This window comes from Sphaerodactylus townsendi, linkage group LG09 (assembly GCF_021028975.2).
Source record: "Sphaerodactylus townsendi isolate TG3544 linkage group LG09, MPM_Stown_v2.3, whole genome shotgun sequence".
Classification (NCBI taxonomy): domain Eukaryota; kingdom Metazoa; phylum Chordata; class Lepidosauria; order Squamata; family Sphaerodactylidae; genus Sphaerodactylus; species Sphaerodactylus townsendi.
This window is the reverse complement of record NC_059433.1, coordinates 3,234,576-3,252,371: the sequence shown is the minus strand read 5'-3', so window position 1 is coordinate 3,252,371 and position 17,796 is coordinate 3,234,576. Positions and strand designations below refer to the sequence as shown.

Here is a 17,796-nt window from a genome sequence, read left to right as displayed (position 1 = left end):
TGGCCTCTATGATTGTATGATTCTAAGACAGGGGTCTGCAACCTGTGGCTCTTCAGATGTTCATGGACTACAATTCCCATCAGCCCCTGCCAGCATGCCCAATTGGCCATGCCGGCAGAAGCTGATGGGAATTGTAATCCATGAACATCTGAAGAGCCACAGGTTGCAGACCCCTGTCCTAAGAGAACACACCCAGGCTTGCTTTCACGCCTCCACGAAAGCAGTTATGTTTTAAACTTTCTTATGCAGTGTAACAGAAGGGACACAGCCTTGTGGAACATGGGTGAGGGGTTTGCGGGGACAGGACACTTCTGTCTAGTAACAATATAATCTATTAGAAGCTGCCTTTAAAAAAGAGTAGTACTACAAAAAGGGGGGGAACTACCCAATCATAAATTTAAAATCTATATTTAAAAACCTGTTTTGAAAAATATTTAGTTACATAGAAAAAAAATACAATATATGTAAAGTGCTGTTGGGTTACAACTGACTTATGGCAACCTAGTAGGGTTTCAAGGCAAGAGACGGACAGAGGAGGTGTCCCATTGCTGGCCTCTGTGGTGAGGTTTTGGGGTTATGTAGCTGTGGTCTGAAGGTCTTTATTCCAGCTCTTTCGCTAGAACCAACAGCCGGCATCTTCAGAGGTTTTCTCTATCAAGTCTTGTCTCACAGTGGTGAGTGTGGAATGTTCACAATGTGAACCTGGAATCCGTCTGGGGCCTCCCATCAAGTCCTATGCTGGCTGACCCCGCATACCTTCTAAGCTCTAACCAGAACAGGCGAGCCTGGGCCATCGAAGTCAGAGCAGAAAAACGTGCACAGTGGCATGAAAGAAATGTATGCATTAGGAACAGGAAACCTAAATGTATTTTTCAAACTATATTTTATACATATTGATAGTGGGTAATTCCCCCCACCCCACTCCCTTTTGTGCTGCTGCTGTTATTTGTAGGTTGTTTTGAGGGACTGTAGATATTTAAGCAGGCAGTCTTTCATGGCTCCCCTTATTTACATTACTTCAGGTTAACCACCTCCCTCAAATCGGGGCCTCCCAGAGAGAGAGATGGGCAAGTCAAGCCCTGATCCAGCCTTTTAAAATGTGTCTTTAATATTTGTCCACATATTCCCAAAGTACTATATGAAATGACCAACTTAGGCCTGTCATTTCTGTGCATCCTCCATAGCTGGCATGCACAATATCCAGGGGTCAGGCAGATTCATCATTCAAGAGGCATTACCCCCAAATTGGCACATATCGAAATGCCAATACCAGATAATCACAGGATACTTAGAAATTCATCTGTCTGGATACATGAAATTTGCTGGAGTACAAGCTAATAAGAGCATTTTATTACAGGCCAAAAAACTTAGAAAGGAAATCTGATGCATGCCAAATCATGCACTGCCAGGTGCAGCATCTACAGAAAAAAATGTAGGGATGGGGGGCACTCATGTGGAAAACTGTGTGTGTGTGTGTGTGTGTGTGTGTGTGTGTGTGTGTGTGTGTGTCTGTGGAGATGTTTCAATTTAATATTGGGTCCCAGACTGACAGTATCATAAAGAACACAACTAGGTCACATTCTTTCCCAAGGAAAGTTCTACCCCCGTTATTAAGACTCATATCATGAATCCCACAACAAAACCTAGTCTCTTGGCACTCTTTACAGTTGCCCTGGGATCCCACTCACCTTCTTCCCTTCTGTTTTGTGGAAGGTGCAGTTTTGGGGATGTGAATGGGCTCCTTCAAGGCTCCTTTGAGATGAATGGTTCTTTCCTGGATGACCTCTCGGATGTGCTTGATCCAGTCCTGTTTGTTCTCAATACTGGAAGCCTTCAAAATAAATCAAGTAAGTTGTTGTGATTCGAGAACACATTTTTTAAAAGGAGCCGTCTCTTCACAAGGTATCTGCATGATGAACAGGCAGAAGCAAACCTGGTCCTATTAACAGGAATTATTATGCCAATGTATGCCAATGGCTGGTATCTGCAAAATCCTCTTCATTAAAGTGGTTGCAAAGAACTGCAAATTTTACCCCACACGCTGCCTGTTGAGTGCATTTTTCTCCGGCTTCTCCTTGATGGAGCTCATGGTTATCTTAACCCCCGAGAACCCTGTGAGGTGGGTGAGGCTGAGAGAGAGAAATGGGCGTTTGAACTCCACATGCCCCTCCTCCCAGTCATATGGGATTCTCTACATGCAAGATTCCTGGGATCTTAAGGGCAAAGGACACATTACACAAATGTACTGTGTGACCCTAGATATGCCATAAGCATTCAAAGGATTCTGTGGCAGAGTTCTGTGACTCTCTGATGCTATGCTGTTCGTATAACACTGCCATTCATGTGAACAGTGTACTGCACAAAACCTTCATAGTAAGCAATGAGAACCAGCCCACAGAACAGTTCAGCTAATCCTGGCACAAACCACAAAGTGCGAGAACAGCAAGACACACAAAAGCCATCTCGAAAAAAACAAAGAAACCTGTTTAAAATCCCAACCACCAGTATTTGGCACCAATGACATTGGGAAATTCAGCCGGGAGGTTCTGGAAGCTAAATTTAGGCTGCTAGGTAACAGGTTAAAGTCCAGGATCCCCAAGGTGGCATTCTCAGAAATGCTACCTGTTCCACGCGCAAGGCGAGCTAGGCAAGCGGAGATACAGGGTCTCAATGCATGGATGAGAAAGTGGTTTCAGATTTGTCAGGAACTGGGGAACCTTTTGGGACAAGGCAGGCCCGTACAAAAAGGGACGGGCTTCATCTTAACCAAAGAGGAACCAGGCTGCTGGTGCTCAACATTAAAAAGGTGGCAGAACAGCTTTTAAACTGATCCCTGGGGGAAAGCCGACAGGAGCTGAGGTGACTTGGGTTCGGAATACAGTGTCCATGGGGATGCAGACAGAGAGGGAGGTTTTTCTAAATCAATCACATACAAGCTAGGAGCATAGCAATGCGATGATACTGTCTACAAAAGGCTAGAGGGCAAAACACATAAATCCCAGGTTAGGGACAGAGACAGAGTATACAGGTGTCTCTATGCTAATAGTAGAAGCCTTCAACCTAAAATGGGGGAGCTGGAGCACAGAGTTTTGAAGGAGGACATTGATATAGTGGGCATCACAGAGACATGGTGGAATAAGGAGAACCAGTGGGATGCTGTTATCCCAGGTTACAGGCTCTACAGGAAGGATAGGACAGGGCGTATTGGGTTGCCCTCTACATCAAAGAGACATAGTGTCACATAAAATAGACAATGCAAGGGTAGCTGATTCCCCTACAGAAACACTGTGGATATCAATACAAGGTGTGAAGGATAGTTTAATATTAGGAATATTATTAATAGTTTAATATTAGGAATATATTATTGTCCCACTGACCAAAGCACAAAAGAGGATTCTGAGATGGAAAAAGGAATTAGAGAGGCCAACAAAAGCAAAAATGTAGTGGTAATGGACGATTTTAACTATCCCCATATAAACTGGAAAAATGCATGTTCAGGTCATAGTAAGGAGAGAACATCCCTGGATATGCTAAATGACTGTGACTTAGAGCAGATGGTTGTGGAACCAACCAGGGGAGAGGTGATCCTAGATCTAATTCTATGTGGGACTCAGGACCTGGTGCGGGAAGTCCGTGTTGTTGAGCCGATAGGGAACAGCGACCACAATGTTGTCAGATACAGTATCTCTGCATGCGAACAAGTGACAACTACTAATGTAGTTACATTCGCCTTCAGAAAGGGAAATTTCTCAAAGATGAGGGGGATAGTGAGCTGGAAGCTGAAAGGGAAAATCAAGACAGTCAAAACTGTCCAAGATGCTTGGGGGTTATTTAACAATACAATAATAAAAGTTCAGCTGGAGTGTGTTCTGCAGGTTAAGAAAGGCAGCGCCCAGTCCAAAAGAGAGCCACAATGGGTAACAAGGGAGGTTGAGGAAATTATTAGGGAAAAAAAGATGTCTTTTAGAAAATGGAAGTCCAACTTGACTGATGAAGAATACCAGAGGAAACACAACTGGTGGCAAAAGAGAAGCAAGTTAGCTGTAAGGGAGGCAAAAAAGGATCATGAGGAACGCATGGCTGCGAACATCAAAACCAGCAACAAACTGTTCTTCAAGTACATCAAAAGTAGGAAGCCAGCTAGGGAAGCAGTAGGCCCGTTAGATGACAAAGGAACAAAAGGTGTGCTAAAAGACGACAGGGAGATTGAAGAGAAACTGAATGAACTCTTTGCATCTGTCTTCACCCAAGAGGAGGTGAGGAAAATTCCTGCACCTGAACCAAGCTACTTAGGAGGCGAATCCGACGAGCTAGTGAAGACAGTGGTAGACAAGGAAGAAGTTCTGGAACCATTGATACATTAAATGCTACCAAATCCCCTGGCCCAGATTGCATTCACCCAAGAGTTCTTAAAGAGCTCAAGCATGAAATTGCTGATCTTCTTACTTTTAATATGCAACTTATTCCTGAAATCAGCCTCCATCCCTGAAGACTGGAAGATGGCCAATGTCACACCAATCTTTAAGAAAGGATCTAGAAGAACTACCATATTTATCAGTTTCTACCAGCATGGCCAATTGGCCATGCTGACAGAGGCTGATGGGAATTGTAGTTCCTGAACATCTGGAGAGCCGCAGGTTCCCTACCCCTGATCTAGGGGAAACCCTGGAAATTACAGGCCGGTCAGTTTGACATCTGTTCCTGGTAAATTAGTAGAATCTATCATTAAAGATAAAATTATAAAACATGTACAAAAGCAAGACCTGCTGAGGAAGAGTCAGCATGGCTTTTGCAGAGGCAAGTCCTGCCTTACAAGCTTACTAGAGTTATTTGAGGATGTAAACAGGCATGGGGATAAGGGGGAACCAGTGGACATTGTCTACTTGGATTTCCAAAAGGCTTTTGACAAAGTTCCTCACCAGAGACTGTTGAGAAAACTCAGCAATGAAGGAATAAGAGGGGAAGTCCTCCTATGGATTAAGAACTGATTGAGGAACAGGAAGCAAAGGGTGGGTGTAAATGGGAAGTTCTCACAATGGAGAGATGTCGGGAGTGGTGTCCCTTAAGGATATGTTTTGGGACCAGTGCTCTTTAACCTATTCATAAATGACCTGGAAGTAGGGGTGGGTAGCGTGGTGGCCAAGTTTGTGGATGATACCAAATTATGTAGGGTGGTGAGAACCACAAAGGATTGCGAAGAGCTCCAAGCGGATCTTGATGAATTAGGTGATTGGGCTAAGAAATGGCTAATGCAGTTCAATGTAGCAAAATGCAAAGTGATGCACATAGGGGCAAAAAATCCAAACTTCACATACACGCTACAAGGGTCAGTGCTATCAGTCACAGACCAGGAAAGGGATTTGGGCGTCTTAGTTGATAGTTCCATGGGAATGTCAACTCAATGCATGGCAGCTGTGAAAAAGGCAAACTCTATGCTCGGGATCATTAGGAAAGGAACTGATAATAAAACTGCAAGGATTGTCATGCCCTTATATAAAGCCGCGGTGTTAAACCGCACTTGAGTACTGTGGTTCAGTTCTGGTTGCCAAGCATCTCAAAAAAGGATATCAAAGAGATAGAAAAAAAAGAGAAGGGCAACGGCGGGATGATTGAGGGACTGGAGCACCTTCCTTATGAGGAGAGGCTGCAGCGTTTGGGACTCTTTAGTTTGGAGAGGAAGCGCCGACGGGGATATGATTGAAGCTCCGGCAAAATTGGCATGGGGTAGAAAATGTTGACAGAGAGAAATTTTCCCTCTTTCTCACAATACTAGAACCAGGGGGCATACATTGAAAATGCTGGGGGGAAGAATTAGGACCAGGTGCTGAGGAGCAGCCATTGCTTTCACATCCTGCACGTGAGCTCCCAAAGGCACCTGGTGGGCCACTGCGAGTAGCACAGTGCTGGACTAGATGGACTATGGTCTGATCCAGCAAGCTTGTTCTTATGTTCTGATGTTCTTATTTAGATTCGGTGGCTGGGATCTGATCATGCAACATCTGTTCTATTCAAGGTCACACACGTTACAAGTGTAACTCAAACATTTCATACAAAAGAGTAACAGTCAATTAGATTACCTTTAGCACAATTTTGTTGTCTGAAGTAGGGGTTCTTCCAACCCACAGTGCAAATTTGCAAGGATCTCCTTCTACGTGCTCTGTGACACCCAACTCTGAGGTCTGAAAAAATCAGAAAAAAACACAGCACAGGGAAGATATTTTGGGTTGATTTAAAACCCATCTCCACTTCTGGTCAGAAAAATATTAAACACCCACCCCACACCCCTCCTGTTTTAAGGATATCACTTAGTACTAAGCAAATGCCTCATTTCTACTCTGAAACGGTTTTAGATAAAAACCTCAGTATGCATGATGGCTTTACTGCACTTTTGGTTAAGGATGACTACAAAAGTATATGATTGTAGATTTTATGAATAAATCTTGGTTTTCTTCTCCCTTATCTTTCCATGTTTGGATCCAAACCTAATTTATGGGAGTTCTCAAAATGATGACTCTTCAAAATGATGACCTACACTGGACCGCTTGTTAATTTCTTTGACCTCATTCTTGGAACATTAAAAAAAATCTCATGGATCAGATCTTGGGGACTGCAAGAAAAATTAGGCCCCTCCATATGTCAACAAAATGTTTTAGTACTTTGATATGCAAAAAGGCAAGGATTTCTTTCTTTTTTGGATTCCATGCTAAAATACATGGGTTTGCTTTTCCTGCAATTCTCAGATCTCAAGTTTGTAAAAATATGCATGCACAGGACTGTTCTTTCTAGAGCCCCCCCCCCCCCCACCCCAAATTAATTCCTCCATGGTTCTGTTCCTTGAAGTTCCTCATAGTTCAATAAGGAATCAGTGGAGTGATGACACGGGCAAAACAAAATGGCAGAAAGGCCCAAGATGAATCAACATCTTTTTGAATGGGCTAACTGGAAAGAGGCCAGAAAGCTAGGAAGTCAGATTCAGCAAACATGGCATGGATCTCTGAAAGCACTGAAAGCCAACGCTGATACATCTGGATTTTGTTGCAGTGCAGCATGCTGCTATTTATGTCACTTGCAGATCTGCTCTCTCTTTACATGGTTCAATGGGATACGTCCAGCCGACTCCTCATCTCTGAAAACCTTGGGTCAAATCCTGGTTTAGGACAAAAGCTGTCATTTTCAGTTGCGTCTATCATCATAAGCTACCACTGATGTGACTGGCAGACTATGCCCTGGAGATATTCCTCTGTTTTCTGTGGCTGGTTTCTAGGTCACAATGAAGGGATAATGTTAAGGGCGTGTTGGCATGTTTGTGTGTGTGTGCGTGTGTGTGTGTGTGAGTGACTGAGATAATGGTTTCACTGCACTCTACTAACCACATCCTGGTTTATAAGCACATCTCATAACTTAATTTGCCGCCCCAATCACATGTTCACTTCTTAGGTCATCCAACATAATGTTAAGGAAATTACTGTGGTAAAGGATCCACAAGTACCCTACCCTATGAGGGCAGAAAGATGGGGGATACATTAGCCTACAGAATGGGAAAATCACCATCTATGCCTGTTATGTCTATCTCTGTTGGTTATATATGCTGCTATGATTATTGTTGCCTTATAGCTTATGATGTTATGATTATTGATGTTCTTGTTGTTTATAATGCTATGTTTATAATGTTGTGTTTATTGATGTTTTGTTACTTGATGTTATGAAAACTGATGTTTGCTATTATGCTGCTGTTGTTCCCGGCCCTGAGCCCTTCGGGGGAGGGTGGTCTACAAATCAAATAATACAAGACAAGACAATAGCTTTAATTATGTTAAATTAGGTTACATCTCCTTAATTAAATATAACAACAATTTTAAAAGTTGGTTTTTATACCCTGCTTTTCTCTACCTTTGAGAAGACTCAACATGGCTTACACTCACCTTCCCTTCCCTTCCCCACAACAGACCCCCTTGTGAGGTGGGTGGGGCTGAGAGAGTTCTGAAGAACTGTGACTAGCCCAAGGTCACCCAGCAGGCCCCATGTGGAGGAGTGGGGAATCTAAGCCAATTCACCAGATTAGAGTCTGCCACTCTTAACTACTGCACCACAGCTGTCTCTCCTTTATAGCCAATATACCTTTGAAGGATCTGTGCAGGACTTAACTATGTTACCCCTGCTAGGTAGGGTGATGTCCTGCAAGCAGTCCCTGGCAGAGCTTGCCAGGGTCCTGGGTTCCAGTGAGGCCTCAGAAGGCAGTTTGACTCTCCATTCCAATGCCTGGTTCCCCAGCACTGGGCGTGGTAGCCAGCATCTTCCTCCTTGGTCATGAACTTGTGTTTCCCTATATAGGCTGTGCTCCACCCCCAGCCAGCCTTCCCTTCCCTAGCCGCATTGGCTTGCTTTACTGTCCCTCATTGCTGACACCCCCCCCCCCCCACTCCAATGCCTTTCCCTGGTTCAACTGAGGCCTGGCTGGGGAAAAGAATCCTGGAAGACGAGTGATTCATTCTGTTTTAAAGTTCCCTACATATCCAGCTACAACAAACAAATTCATCTGCTTGCCATTTGCAGCTAGACTTGGCTGACTCTTACTTGTTTTAATTTTAATTCCTCAAACTTACAAATAATTTGCTTTTATAGATGTACTTGCTTCTTCCACATGAGTCTTTCACTTCTTTGCTGAAGACCAGGGACATCTCAAAGAGGAAAAGATGCCTCTCGCGACCCTTCCGAATGAGTGTCTTAGGGTCCCACACTTGGAAGGATTCCTGAAGGATGAGCTCTCCCTGAGATTCAATGTTCTCATCAAAACCTAGGAAACAAGGTGGAACAATTCAGAAAACCAAACCAAAAAGCTACAATACAAAAAAACAACCATGAAAGGGAAAAAGGAAAAAAACCTCAAACAAATGCTCTCACCAATCCTTTGAGAGGGTAGGTTTTTAAACTACATTTTAGGGAACTTCTGGGGTTTCTCAGAGGCTTTTTGGAAGTTCCTTTAAGGAGAAGATCAGTAGCATACAACAGTTACAGCTTTATCAGTCTTCTTTTACAATATTGCAGGAGAGGGCTCAGTCAACTACTCAGAACTACTCATATTGTGCTCAGTCAACTACTCAGAAAGGAAATGGTGAAGCGCTAAAAGCCTGGCCTGTGTCTCCTCGCTTGAACACCACGTGAGGCCCAGAACATGTCCCAGCACCCTCTGCAATGTGCCGGGATTCTGAAGCAGTTTGCAGGGAGGGACTCCTCAGCCGATAAATATGTGAGGAAACAGTTCCTAAAGACACAGAGTTGAAAAACTGCCATCTCAGTAAATTGTTTCACATAGTTTAGTCTACTCCTTAGCTTTTAACTGATGACCAATGCAATCTAATTTATTTATTACAAAACTTCACTAAAACTGCGAGAACATTCTGAAAGGCAAATTCTCCTAAGAATATGGCAAGGTTGACGTTTATGAACAACTTTTCTTTATTTAATCTCCCTTACCAAAGGGACTTTAAATAATTAAGATCAATTAAGTTTGTGGAAGATCCAGATTCATAAAAGTAGTTGGCACTGATTTCAACTGTGTGTTGACTGCTTCAGTTGCCTGTGACTGCATCATTTATGGGGAGCGCAATTGGCTTTGGTTAAGAACAGGAAAGAAAACTCTTTTTCACCAAACCTGATGCGAAGGAGGAAGAAGCCAGCACATTTCACGCAGCTCCCAGGGTGGCAAGCTCCCCGAGGAGGCCAGAGTCCCGAAGCAGCAGCTGGCTGTGAGCCCACGTGGCCAGAGTCAATCCCAGGCATGCTGCTGCTGCAAAAGAGCTGCAGCACAATCCATGCTCCAGGATCCACCAAGATGTCTCCAGGGATTTCGGGGTGTGCCTCTTGCACTGAAGGCTCCTATGCTGATGCCCAAGGGGGACTGGCCGACTATTAAGGCCAACAGGAAAGGCTCATATCAGATGGACAGAAGAAGCCACAACTGTGAGCTGCTGGGCTCACCTTGCACGAGGGGGGCCAGAGGCACCGAGGCCCTGCTCCCTCAGAGCCAGGGACAGGCACTCGCCCTACTTCCTTTTCCCCAGCCAGGGCCCTTTCGGCCTCCCTCCTCCTGCCTTGAAAAATGCAGCGTCACCCAGTAGCTGCTGGGAGTTTCTGGCCATTAGGCTAGCCCTGCCGTTGATTAATGAGGGTTGCTCTTTAGTCCAAGAGGCCTGAAGAAAAATGTCCTGTGCCTTTAAGAAAGTTTGAGTGGGAGCCAGCAGGTGAAGCTTTCCATGCAACGACATGGAAGAAAACAACATAATCCAGTAAATAACATCCATTATGTTGGGGTGCTGTGTGGTTTCCAGGCTGTATGGCCGTGTTCTAGCAGCATTGTCTCCTGACGTTTCGCCTGCATCTGTGGTTGGCATCGTCAGAGGATCTCCTGACGTTTCGCCTGCATCTGTGGCTGGCACCACACAGCACCCCAGTGATTCCGGCCATGAAAGCCTTCGACAACACATCCCATTATGTTCATTTTTAAAAGGACAGGACATTCTTCTCCAAGTCTGCTGGCAGCCTTATCTGTGACATACATCTGAGTCGACAAGCACACTCAAGCTTCATTCTTAACACACTTTTGCTAAGTTACTACCCCCCCCCCCCACAAATGCGTCTTCACACTTACAGAATTGACTACAAGAAGATATTGTTGTTAAATTTTATACCCTTCCCCTGTGGGTTCAACAGTTTATAAATACTGCAAAGCAATTAAAACAGTTAAAACATACACTAAATAGTTGGTGACTAAACCATACTAACTAAAATAGCTGTAAATATGTATTACGTGTTATAGCCACAGGTCTTCACCAGAGGTGTTTTGTAGAAACCTGGGAAATGTAGTTCCCACCAGATCGTTTGCAGCCTGGAAGGGAACAGGCAGCTCTCTTCTTCAGCCTGCTCTGTTTGCTAAAGTAAGTTTGTGGGGGCGGGGGGGGGGGCGCCGGAAGGGCAGTGGGGGGCGCACCAGGGGGGCAGCGTGGGGGGGGCACCGAGCAGGGAACCCCCTCTGCCTTAGGGAGAAGGTGGCTGCCTTCTCCCTGGGGCAGAGGGGTAATGGCGGAGGCGCCCTGCTCTGTGCTGCTGGCTGCTGCATTTCCCACCCTCGACTTATACACGAGTCAATAAGATTTCCCAGTTTTTTTATTAAATGCCTCCACTTATACTAGGGTCGACTTATACATGAGTATCTACGGTATTATATGTACACACAATGTACACACAGATAGAGTTTTTAGTGCACAGAAGTGTCTTCACCCAGCCCTGCGGAGGCAACTGTTACTTGCCACCAGTCAACCAGGTAAATGGCTATTTCAGAGCCTGGTTTTGTAACGACACAGCACAGATCAGTAATGAGACGAACTCCTACCTTCCAGCATGCTGAGATGCATGGCATCGTTGGCTCGCTTTGGCACACTGAGCATCACCTCCAGGCCATCTTTGATCTCACCTTTACCTTCTTCGCAGCAAGTGAGGAGCTCCTGAGAAAGTCCCAAAATCATTGTCAGATTCTCTCTCACACAGGCTTGCAGGAAAAAACTGAATTTGTTTCTCAGGCCAAGAGTTGAGCAGTTTGCCACTGACTCCCTCAATCAGCTACAGAACCCTGAGTGAGCCTGCTCCTCTCCCCACTGCAAACCACAGCTCTCAGGTTGGACGCTGCACTGCAGCTGAACGGTCATCCACTTCAAGTGACCACAACACACCTAAGGTCAACACGTGCTGCCCCGACCAAGCTGAGCCAGCCTGAACGCCAGAACTCTCGCCCTGCCCCCTCCCCCACCAGTGACACACAGGTCATTCAGGCCTTGGGGGATATTAATATCATGGAGTGCCCAACATAGGGACTGATGAATAAAAATGGATTAAGATTTAAACAGAACAAGTTTCAGGTGAACATATACTGAGTAAAAACAAGCAGTATACAAGAAACACACACACACACACACCCCGACTCTAGCTGCTGTCCCTGCATGTGCCCTTTCAGACAGCGGGGCCCTTTCGGGCTCCAGCCTACCTGCTCCCCAGCTGATTTCTCTCCAAGCCGTCCCTTCAACTCCTCTGGCCCAACTGCTTCTAGCTGACTCCCCACGGCCTCAGATTGCTTAGCCTTCCACCAATCAGGCACCCAGCTTGCCAGCCTGACCAATCACAGACTAGGCAAGCATTTACCAATTCCCTTTCGGTTTGAACTTCCTTCCTGCACAGCCACTCTCAACTGACTTTTTGAACATTCCTGAAGAACTGAAGTCTTTCTTTCATGCAATCTTTGCATCCCAGAGTCCACCAGAGGGTTAGCGTTCCACCCAGTTATTTTCAGCACCGCTCATAAAGCCATGCTCGAGGAAAGCTTTGTTTACCACTGAATATACAGGATAAGCTGCAAACACGATTGCCTAAACCAAATTTCTACATTTAGAAGAACTGGATTTTGTACCGCACTTTTCTCTATCTTTAAGGAGCCTCAAAGCAGCGTACAAATACCTTCCTTTCCCCTCCCCACAAAAGGCACTTTGTGAAGCAGGTGGGGCTGAGAGAGCTCGAACAGAACTGTGACTGGCCCAAGGGCACCCAGCAGCCTTCATGTGGAGGAGCAGAGAAACACATCCAATTTACCTCATTAGTCCATCACTCTTAACCCCTTTACCACCATTGCTATTTAAAACAGTTTCCAATTTGCAACTTTGACTCTTCTCTGTTTGCTATGTATCTCCTATGGCAGTGGTGGCGAACCTTTGGCACTCCAGATGTTATGGACTACAATTCCCATCAGCCCCTGCCAGCATGGCCAATTAGCCATGCTGGCAGGGGCTGATGGGAATTGTAGTCCATAACACCTGGAGTGCCAAAGGTTCGCCACCACGGATCTATGCCGAAAAGTTGCCTGGAATAGCATAAGTCTTCTCTGCTGACCCCTTTTCCATCTTGGTGTATATGTGTGTTTGTGCGGGGGGGGGGGGTTGTCAAATTAAGACTGGTCCTTGACTACATGCTGGAGAGATGGGATGAGAGGATATGTAGATTACAGAAATCTGGAGTATTACAGCCCTTCTGCCATTTAGAATTCTGCCCCGGGGCTACTGTTTCGCTTTTGTTATAAAGTGTACAAATTTCACCAGCACAATGCTTCAGCAAGTATAGTTTAAAGGACATTAGCATTTTCTTGATGGGGTTTTTATTTCCACCAGTGAAAACTTAAAACATCTCATTGCCATATTCTCTGGAGTGCTTTGATTTTTACTGGAATATTTTTAAAGTATGCAAAGATGATGAATCAAGCACACTTAATGGGATACAGGGAACTTGCATGGATTTCAGGCATTTCGTTTGGTAGATAACTTTATTCCTGTGTGGGCTCTGAAGTGTATCACCTAGTTATTCACACACACCTCCTACTATCTGTCAAGTCTTCCTTGATTGCTTTTAAGAAGATCTTTGGCCTCTTGACACTCTATTGAGCATGAGTGCAGAAATTTTGCTTGCTGAAGCATATAATCAAAATGTGTCACTTCACTACAGACGACACAGAGCAAGAAAATGGAAGAGAGGCTGAATTTTTAATTAAAACTCGGGAAGAACCATAGCAGGGCACATAGTTAAGCGAATAAGCCACTGGTAAGAAATGACACATGAATAATGCAAACTGAGTAAGTACAAAGAGGAGCCCCTACATGCTCACTGAAATATTCTTCTTTTCAGCCATCTAAGCTAATGTAACTGAGACCTCAGCAGCTATACTTTTCTCTACAAGAAACAATGTCAGATGAACAAATGTGCCTTGATTTTGACTTCTTGGACTCAGGACATCTGGAAAGAATTCCGGTGCTGTCACTCCGCGGGTGTCAGGGGCATGCTATCTAGGTGATTGAGATACATCCCTGGAACCGTGCAACTGCTTATAATAATAGATTGCTGCTGCTAGAAAGATATATGTAACCAGCCTGCTATATGTATCCATTGCCATTTCAGTATTCTTTCCTTGATCTTTGCTTTATGGCTTCACACGATTTGTAGACAACTGAGCTTCCCCTGGTACTCCTGTCCCATGGGAACTGTACTACATCCGTTATCTCATAGGACAGGAAGCCAGGTGGCTTTCTTTTGCTATCTGCAGCCAACCTTGGGGTGCCTTAGCTCCAAAGACTTTCACAAACTCTTGGGAAAATGGAAGGGGGGTTCTCTATGGGGGATAAAGAGGACTGTGAAGGCCAGCTTCGTCAGAACTGGCTTTGCGAAGTCTGGTGCTTCGATGCCTATTCAATAAACGCTACTGATCAAATACTTCAGAGTCCGTTATTGGTTTAAGGTTGTGAGATCTAACAGCGGACTTGTGCATCTTACCCCAGCTGTATGTACATGGGAGCACAACAGCCACATTGCACAGCACTAGAGTTGTGTACAGTGATCTTGCTAGCTGCCTTTGGGTGGATGACCACAAGAGTGGAATGTGTGAATGGCTCTGGCTCGTCCATACATGCACTTTCAATCCATGTTCACAATTGTTTGCAAGTGGATTTTGCTATTCCACTGTCAAAATGGCCCCAGTTCTGACAAACCGGGGGGGCGGGCGGTGTTCAGGGTAAGGGATGCTCCTCTCCCTTTTTCCTGCCAGTTGGGCAGGGGCCTGGCTTAGCTCAGTTCCTTATGGGTGTGAAATGCCTTCTGTCTTTTGTACTTTTGCTTTGGGAACGGGGTTGGCGCCTTGGTAAAAAAAAAGTACAATCAAACTGCAAAGTGGATTGAAAGTGGATTGAAAGTGCATTATTCTGCATGTGCGGAAGGGGCCTCAGTGATGACATCACATCAATGATGTGGCAAACATTTCAGGTGGACCAACTGCACCTGCAGCCACCTTCTATATTCCACACATTGTGCAAGTTTTTCTCCATTGCGGCACTTGGATCCTCTTTCCACTAGTACTTCTGGCTGCTTAACGGCTCTTTGAAAAACACTGAACTTGCACACCAGGAGGTGCTACTGGCAGAGGACACAACCAGGGCCACGGAGAAAAACCTCTGCAGCAGCTGCAGAGAGGCATGGAGAGAATGCTGTGAAAGGATCCATGCCTGTGGCAAAGGGTGTGAACACCCACAAACATTTGCCTTGGCATACACTCAGAGACCAGGGCTCAGTTAGCGGGAGAAGGGGAGAGCCCAGGACCCGGAAGGCGCTCCTGCTCAGCCTTCTCCTCCTTTGGCTTTCAGGCACACTACAAAGATCAAGTGTCAAGGAGCGGCAGTGGCGTAGTGGTTAAGAGCAAGTGCACTCTAATCTGGAGAACCGGGTTTGAGTCCTCACTCTGCCACTTGAGCTGTGGAGGCTTATCTGGGGAACGAGATTAGGCTGTGCACTCCCACACACCCCAGCTGGGTGACCTTGGATGAGTCACAGCTCTTTGGAGCTCTCTCGGCCCACCTACCTCGCAGGGTGTTTGTTGTGTGGGGGGGAGGGAGGGCAAGGAGATTGCCAGCCCCTTTGAGTCTCCTGCAGGAGAGAAGGAGGGGCATGAATCCAAACTCTTCTTCCAGATGAGCCCTTCTTCTTTACTTACCCTCCTTCTGTAAAGGACGAGCTCATCTCCTTGCCACTCCTTTGCTCCCCTAAATCAGATTTATGTTGTCGCTGTGTACCTGACATGCCTACATGCACTGTAAGAACAAGTTGCCAATTTCTAGGTGGGACCTGGAGTCCTTCTGGGATTGCGCTTGACCTCCTGGTTATACAGATTGGTTCCCCTGGGGGAAATGGCAGCTTTAGAGGACAGACTCAATTGCCACACCTCAGAGTCTACGTGGAATTCCTCCCCAAATTCACCTGCAGGCACCAGACAGAAATCTGTCCTGCCCCTGCAGGAAAAACAGCCACAGCTGGGCCGATGAGAGCGCTACAGCTCCAGCAGCCAGTCCTTCCATAGCGGGGAAGGAAGGTTAGAGAGGAGCACAGCAGGAGATGAGTCCAGATCTACCTCAGGGAGAGGGCAAGGAGAGCGCCGGTCTGGCTCAGGAAAAAGAGAAGGCAGAGGGAAGGGCAGCTCGGCCTGGCAGTGTGGCAGAGCGGTTGAGCAGCCTTCTCTGGGAGAGAAGGAAATACCCAATTGTCTCTGGGGATGAGCAGATCTTGTCCCATTTAGTATGACTTGTGGGAAAGGGCAGGCTGGTGTGGGTAGAAGCCTATATGTGTGAAAGGATATAGCTTAGTGGCTAGTCAGCAAATGCCAGTTTGTGCCTGAAAGAATTGCAGAAAAGTCTGACTACTCTCTGAAGCCAGAAGAAATTTAAATTTATGTGCCTCAGTCAGGTTTCTCCTTTGCCTACCTGGAGACGTGTGCTGCTGGTTTCTTCATTTAAACCCGCAGAGAAGCCTTTTTTGTTGTTTATATACTAATCCTGCCTCAGTGATTTCCGCTGCCTCCTCGTGCACCACAAGCACTGAACCCAAAGTCTCCATGCCTGCTACCTCCGGAATATCCAGTAACTGGAAAAGGCGTATGGATGTAAACAAACCTTGAGCCCCAAAACTCTCAGGAGGCTGAGGGGGTTCCCTCAGGGGGCAGAAAAAGCCTGTCGTGTCACTCCTAAATGTCCAGGAATTTTCCAGGTTGCAGTTGGCAACCCTAACTATAACTCCGAAAAGCCACTTGGGTTCTTCAAAATCAACACAAGTGTATTTTGTGCCTGGGTATCCGTTCCTAAATGGACTGGAAAAGCAGCCCTTAGTCTGAACAGAAAAAGGGATTTCCTTGCATGAACAGAGGCCATCCCAAGGACAACACCACCTACCTTTAGTAGCAGCTGATATTTTGTGATCCGCTGAACAGGTTTGATAAGATAAGAGGAGATCGAATTGGCTAGCCCATGCCGTTGCTGTATTTCCTGCGTAAGAAATGATAGTATACTTGAGTGCCACATTGAGTGAGAAGGGAGTTAGCCAAGCCAGAAATGTTACAACTGTATTTTCTGTTTCAACAGTGGGAAAGGACTCACGGGCCTCACTGAAGGCTTTCTGGAGTATGTCGATTTGTACATTTTCAGGATGATCCTGCGACTGAATGACCCAAATGTGTGGATCAGGTACGAGATAATGGCGTTTGAATCTAAATCAAAGCATCCTGTATTTTGTCTACTTCAGACAACAAATCTAAAGAATATTGAACAGACCTGAGGTCAGTTCCTTACAATTCCTTTTAATATTAAAATGCCAACACATACCTCTCCACCCATCTTTTACATCAGGTCCACAAGGGTAATCCCAACCAGGCATTAGATAAATCTCAGAAACAAGCAATGGTGCCTGTCCTACCACTCTGCTCAGCAAAGGCTCAACCCTCCTCTGGCTTGAGGATCCTCCTTCGACGACGGAAGGAGCTCTTCTGTTAGAGGAAGATCCCCCTAAGTAGGAGACAGACCTCAACCTTCAGGGGTGCTCAATGCAACCCCTTCCAACACCTGGAGCTATCAGGAGAACTGTTGCTTCAACTGCCAACCACCTTAACAATTCTACCCATCCAGCCCCACCCCCTTATGCAAATCAACTGGCAGGTTACTCCCCAGGTAAGCGGCATAGGACTGTAACTTGTGTCACACTGCAGGCTTATCCATTGTCAGGACTGCAACTCCCAACATGCACTGCTTCCCGCCTTTTCCCAAAAAGTGCAGGAAAACAAACTGCGAAGCTACATTCCACCAGAGCTGCAGAACTAATGGGAGACCAGGAGCTGGGAGGAGGGGAAGAGTTGGTTGGTTGCTGCCTGTCTTTGTAAATAGTTTAAATACTGGA

At 45.8% G+C, this 17,796-nt stretch overlaps 1 protein-coding gene across 7 annotated transcripts in view; it reads right to left on the bottom strand.

The window, feature by feature from the left end:
- TRIO (trio Rho guanine nucleotide exchange factor) overlaps positions 1 to 17,796 on the bottom strand; it is a 312,768-nt gene that overhangs the window by 92,494 nt on the left and 202,478 nt on the right. For all 7 annotated transcript variants that reach the window (XR_007245439.1, XM_048507596.1, XM_048507598.1 and 4 more), the window contains exons 28-32: positions 16,800 to 16,892; positions 11,390 to 11,501; positions 8,604 to 8,794; positions 6,078 to 6,179; positions 1,689 to 1,831 (exon numbers count right to left, since the gene is read on the bottom strand). Coding sequence is in view for 6 of the 7 variants with exons in the window: in XM_048507596.1 (XP_048363553.1) it covers positions 1,689 to 1,831; positions 6,078 to 6,179; positions 8,604 to 8,794; positions 11,390 to 11,501; positions 16,800 to 16,892 (641 nt within the window). In the remaining variant the exon portion in view is untranslated. The remainder of the gene's footprint in view (positions 1 to 1,688; positions 1,832 to 6,077; positions 6,180 to 8,603; positions 8,795 to 11,389; positions 11,502 to 16,799; positions 16,893 to 17,796) is intronic.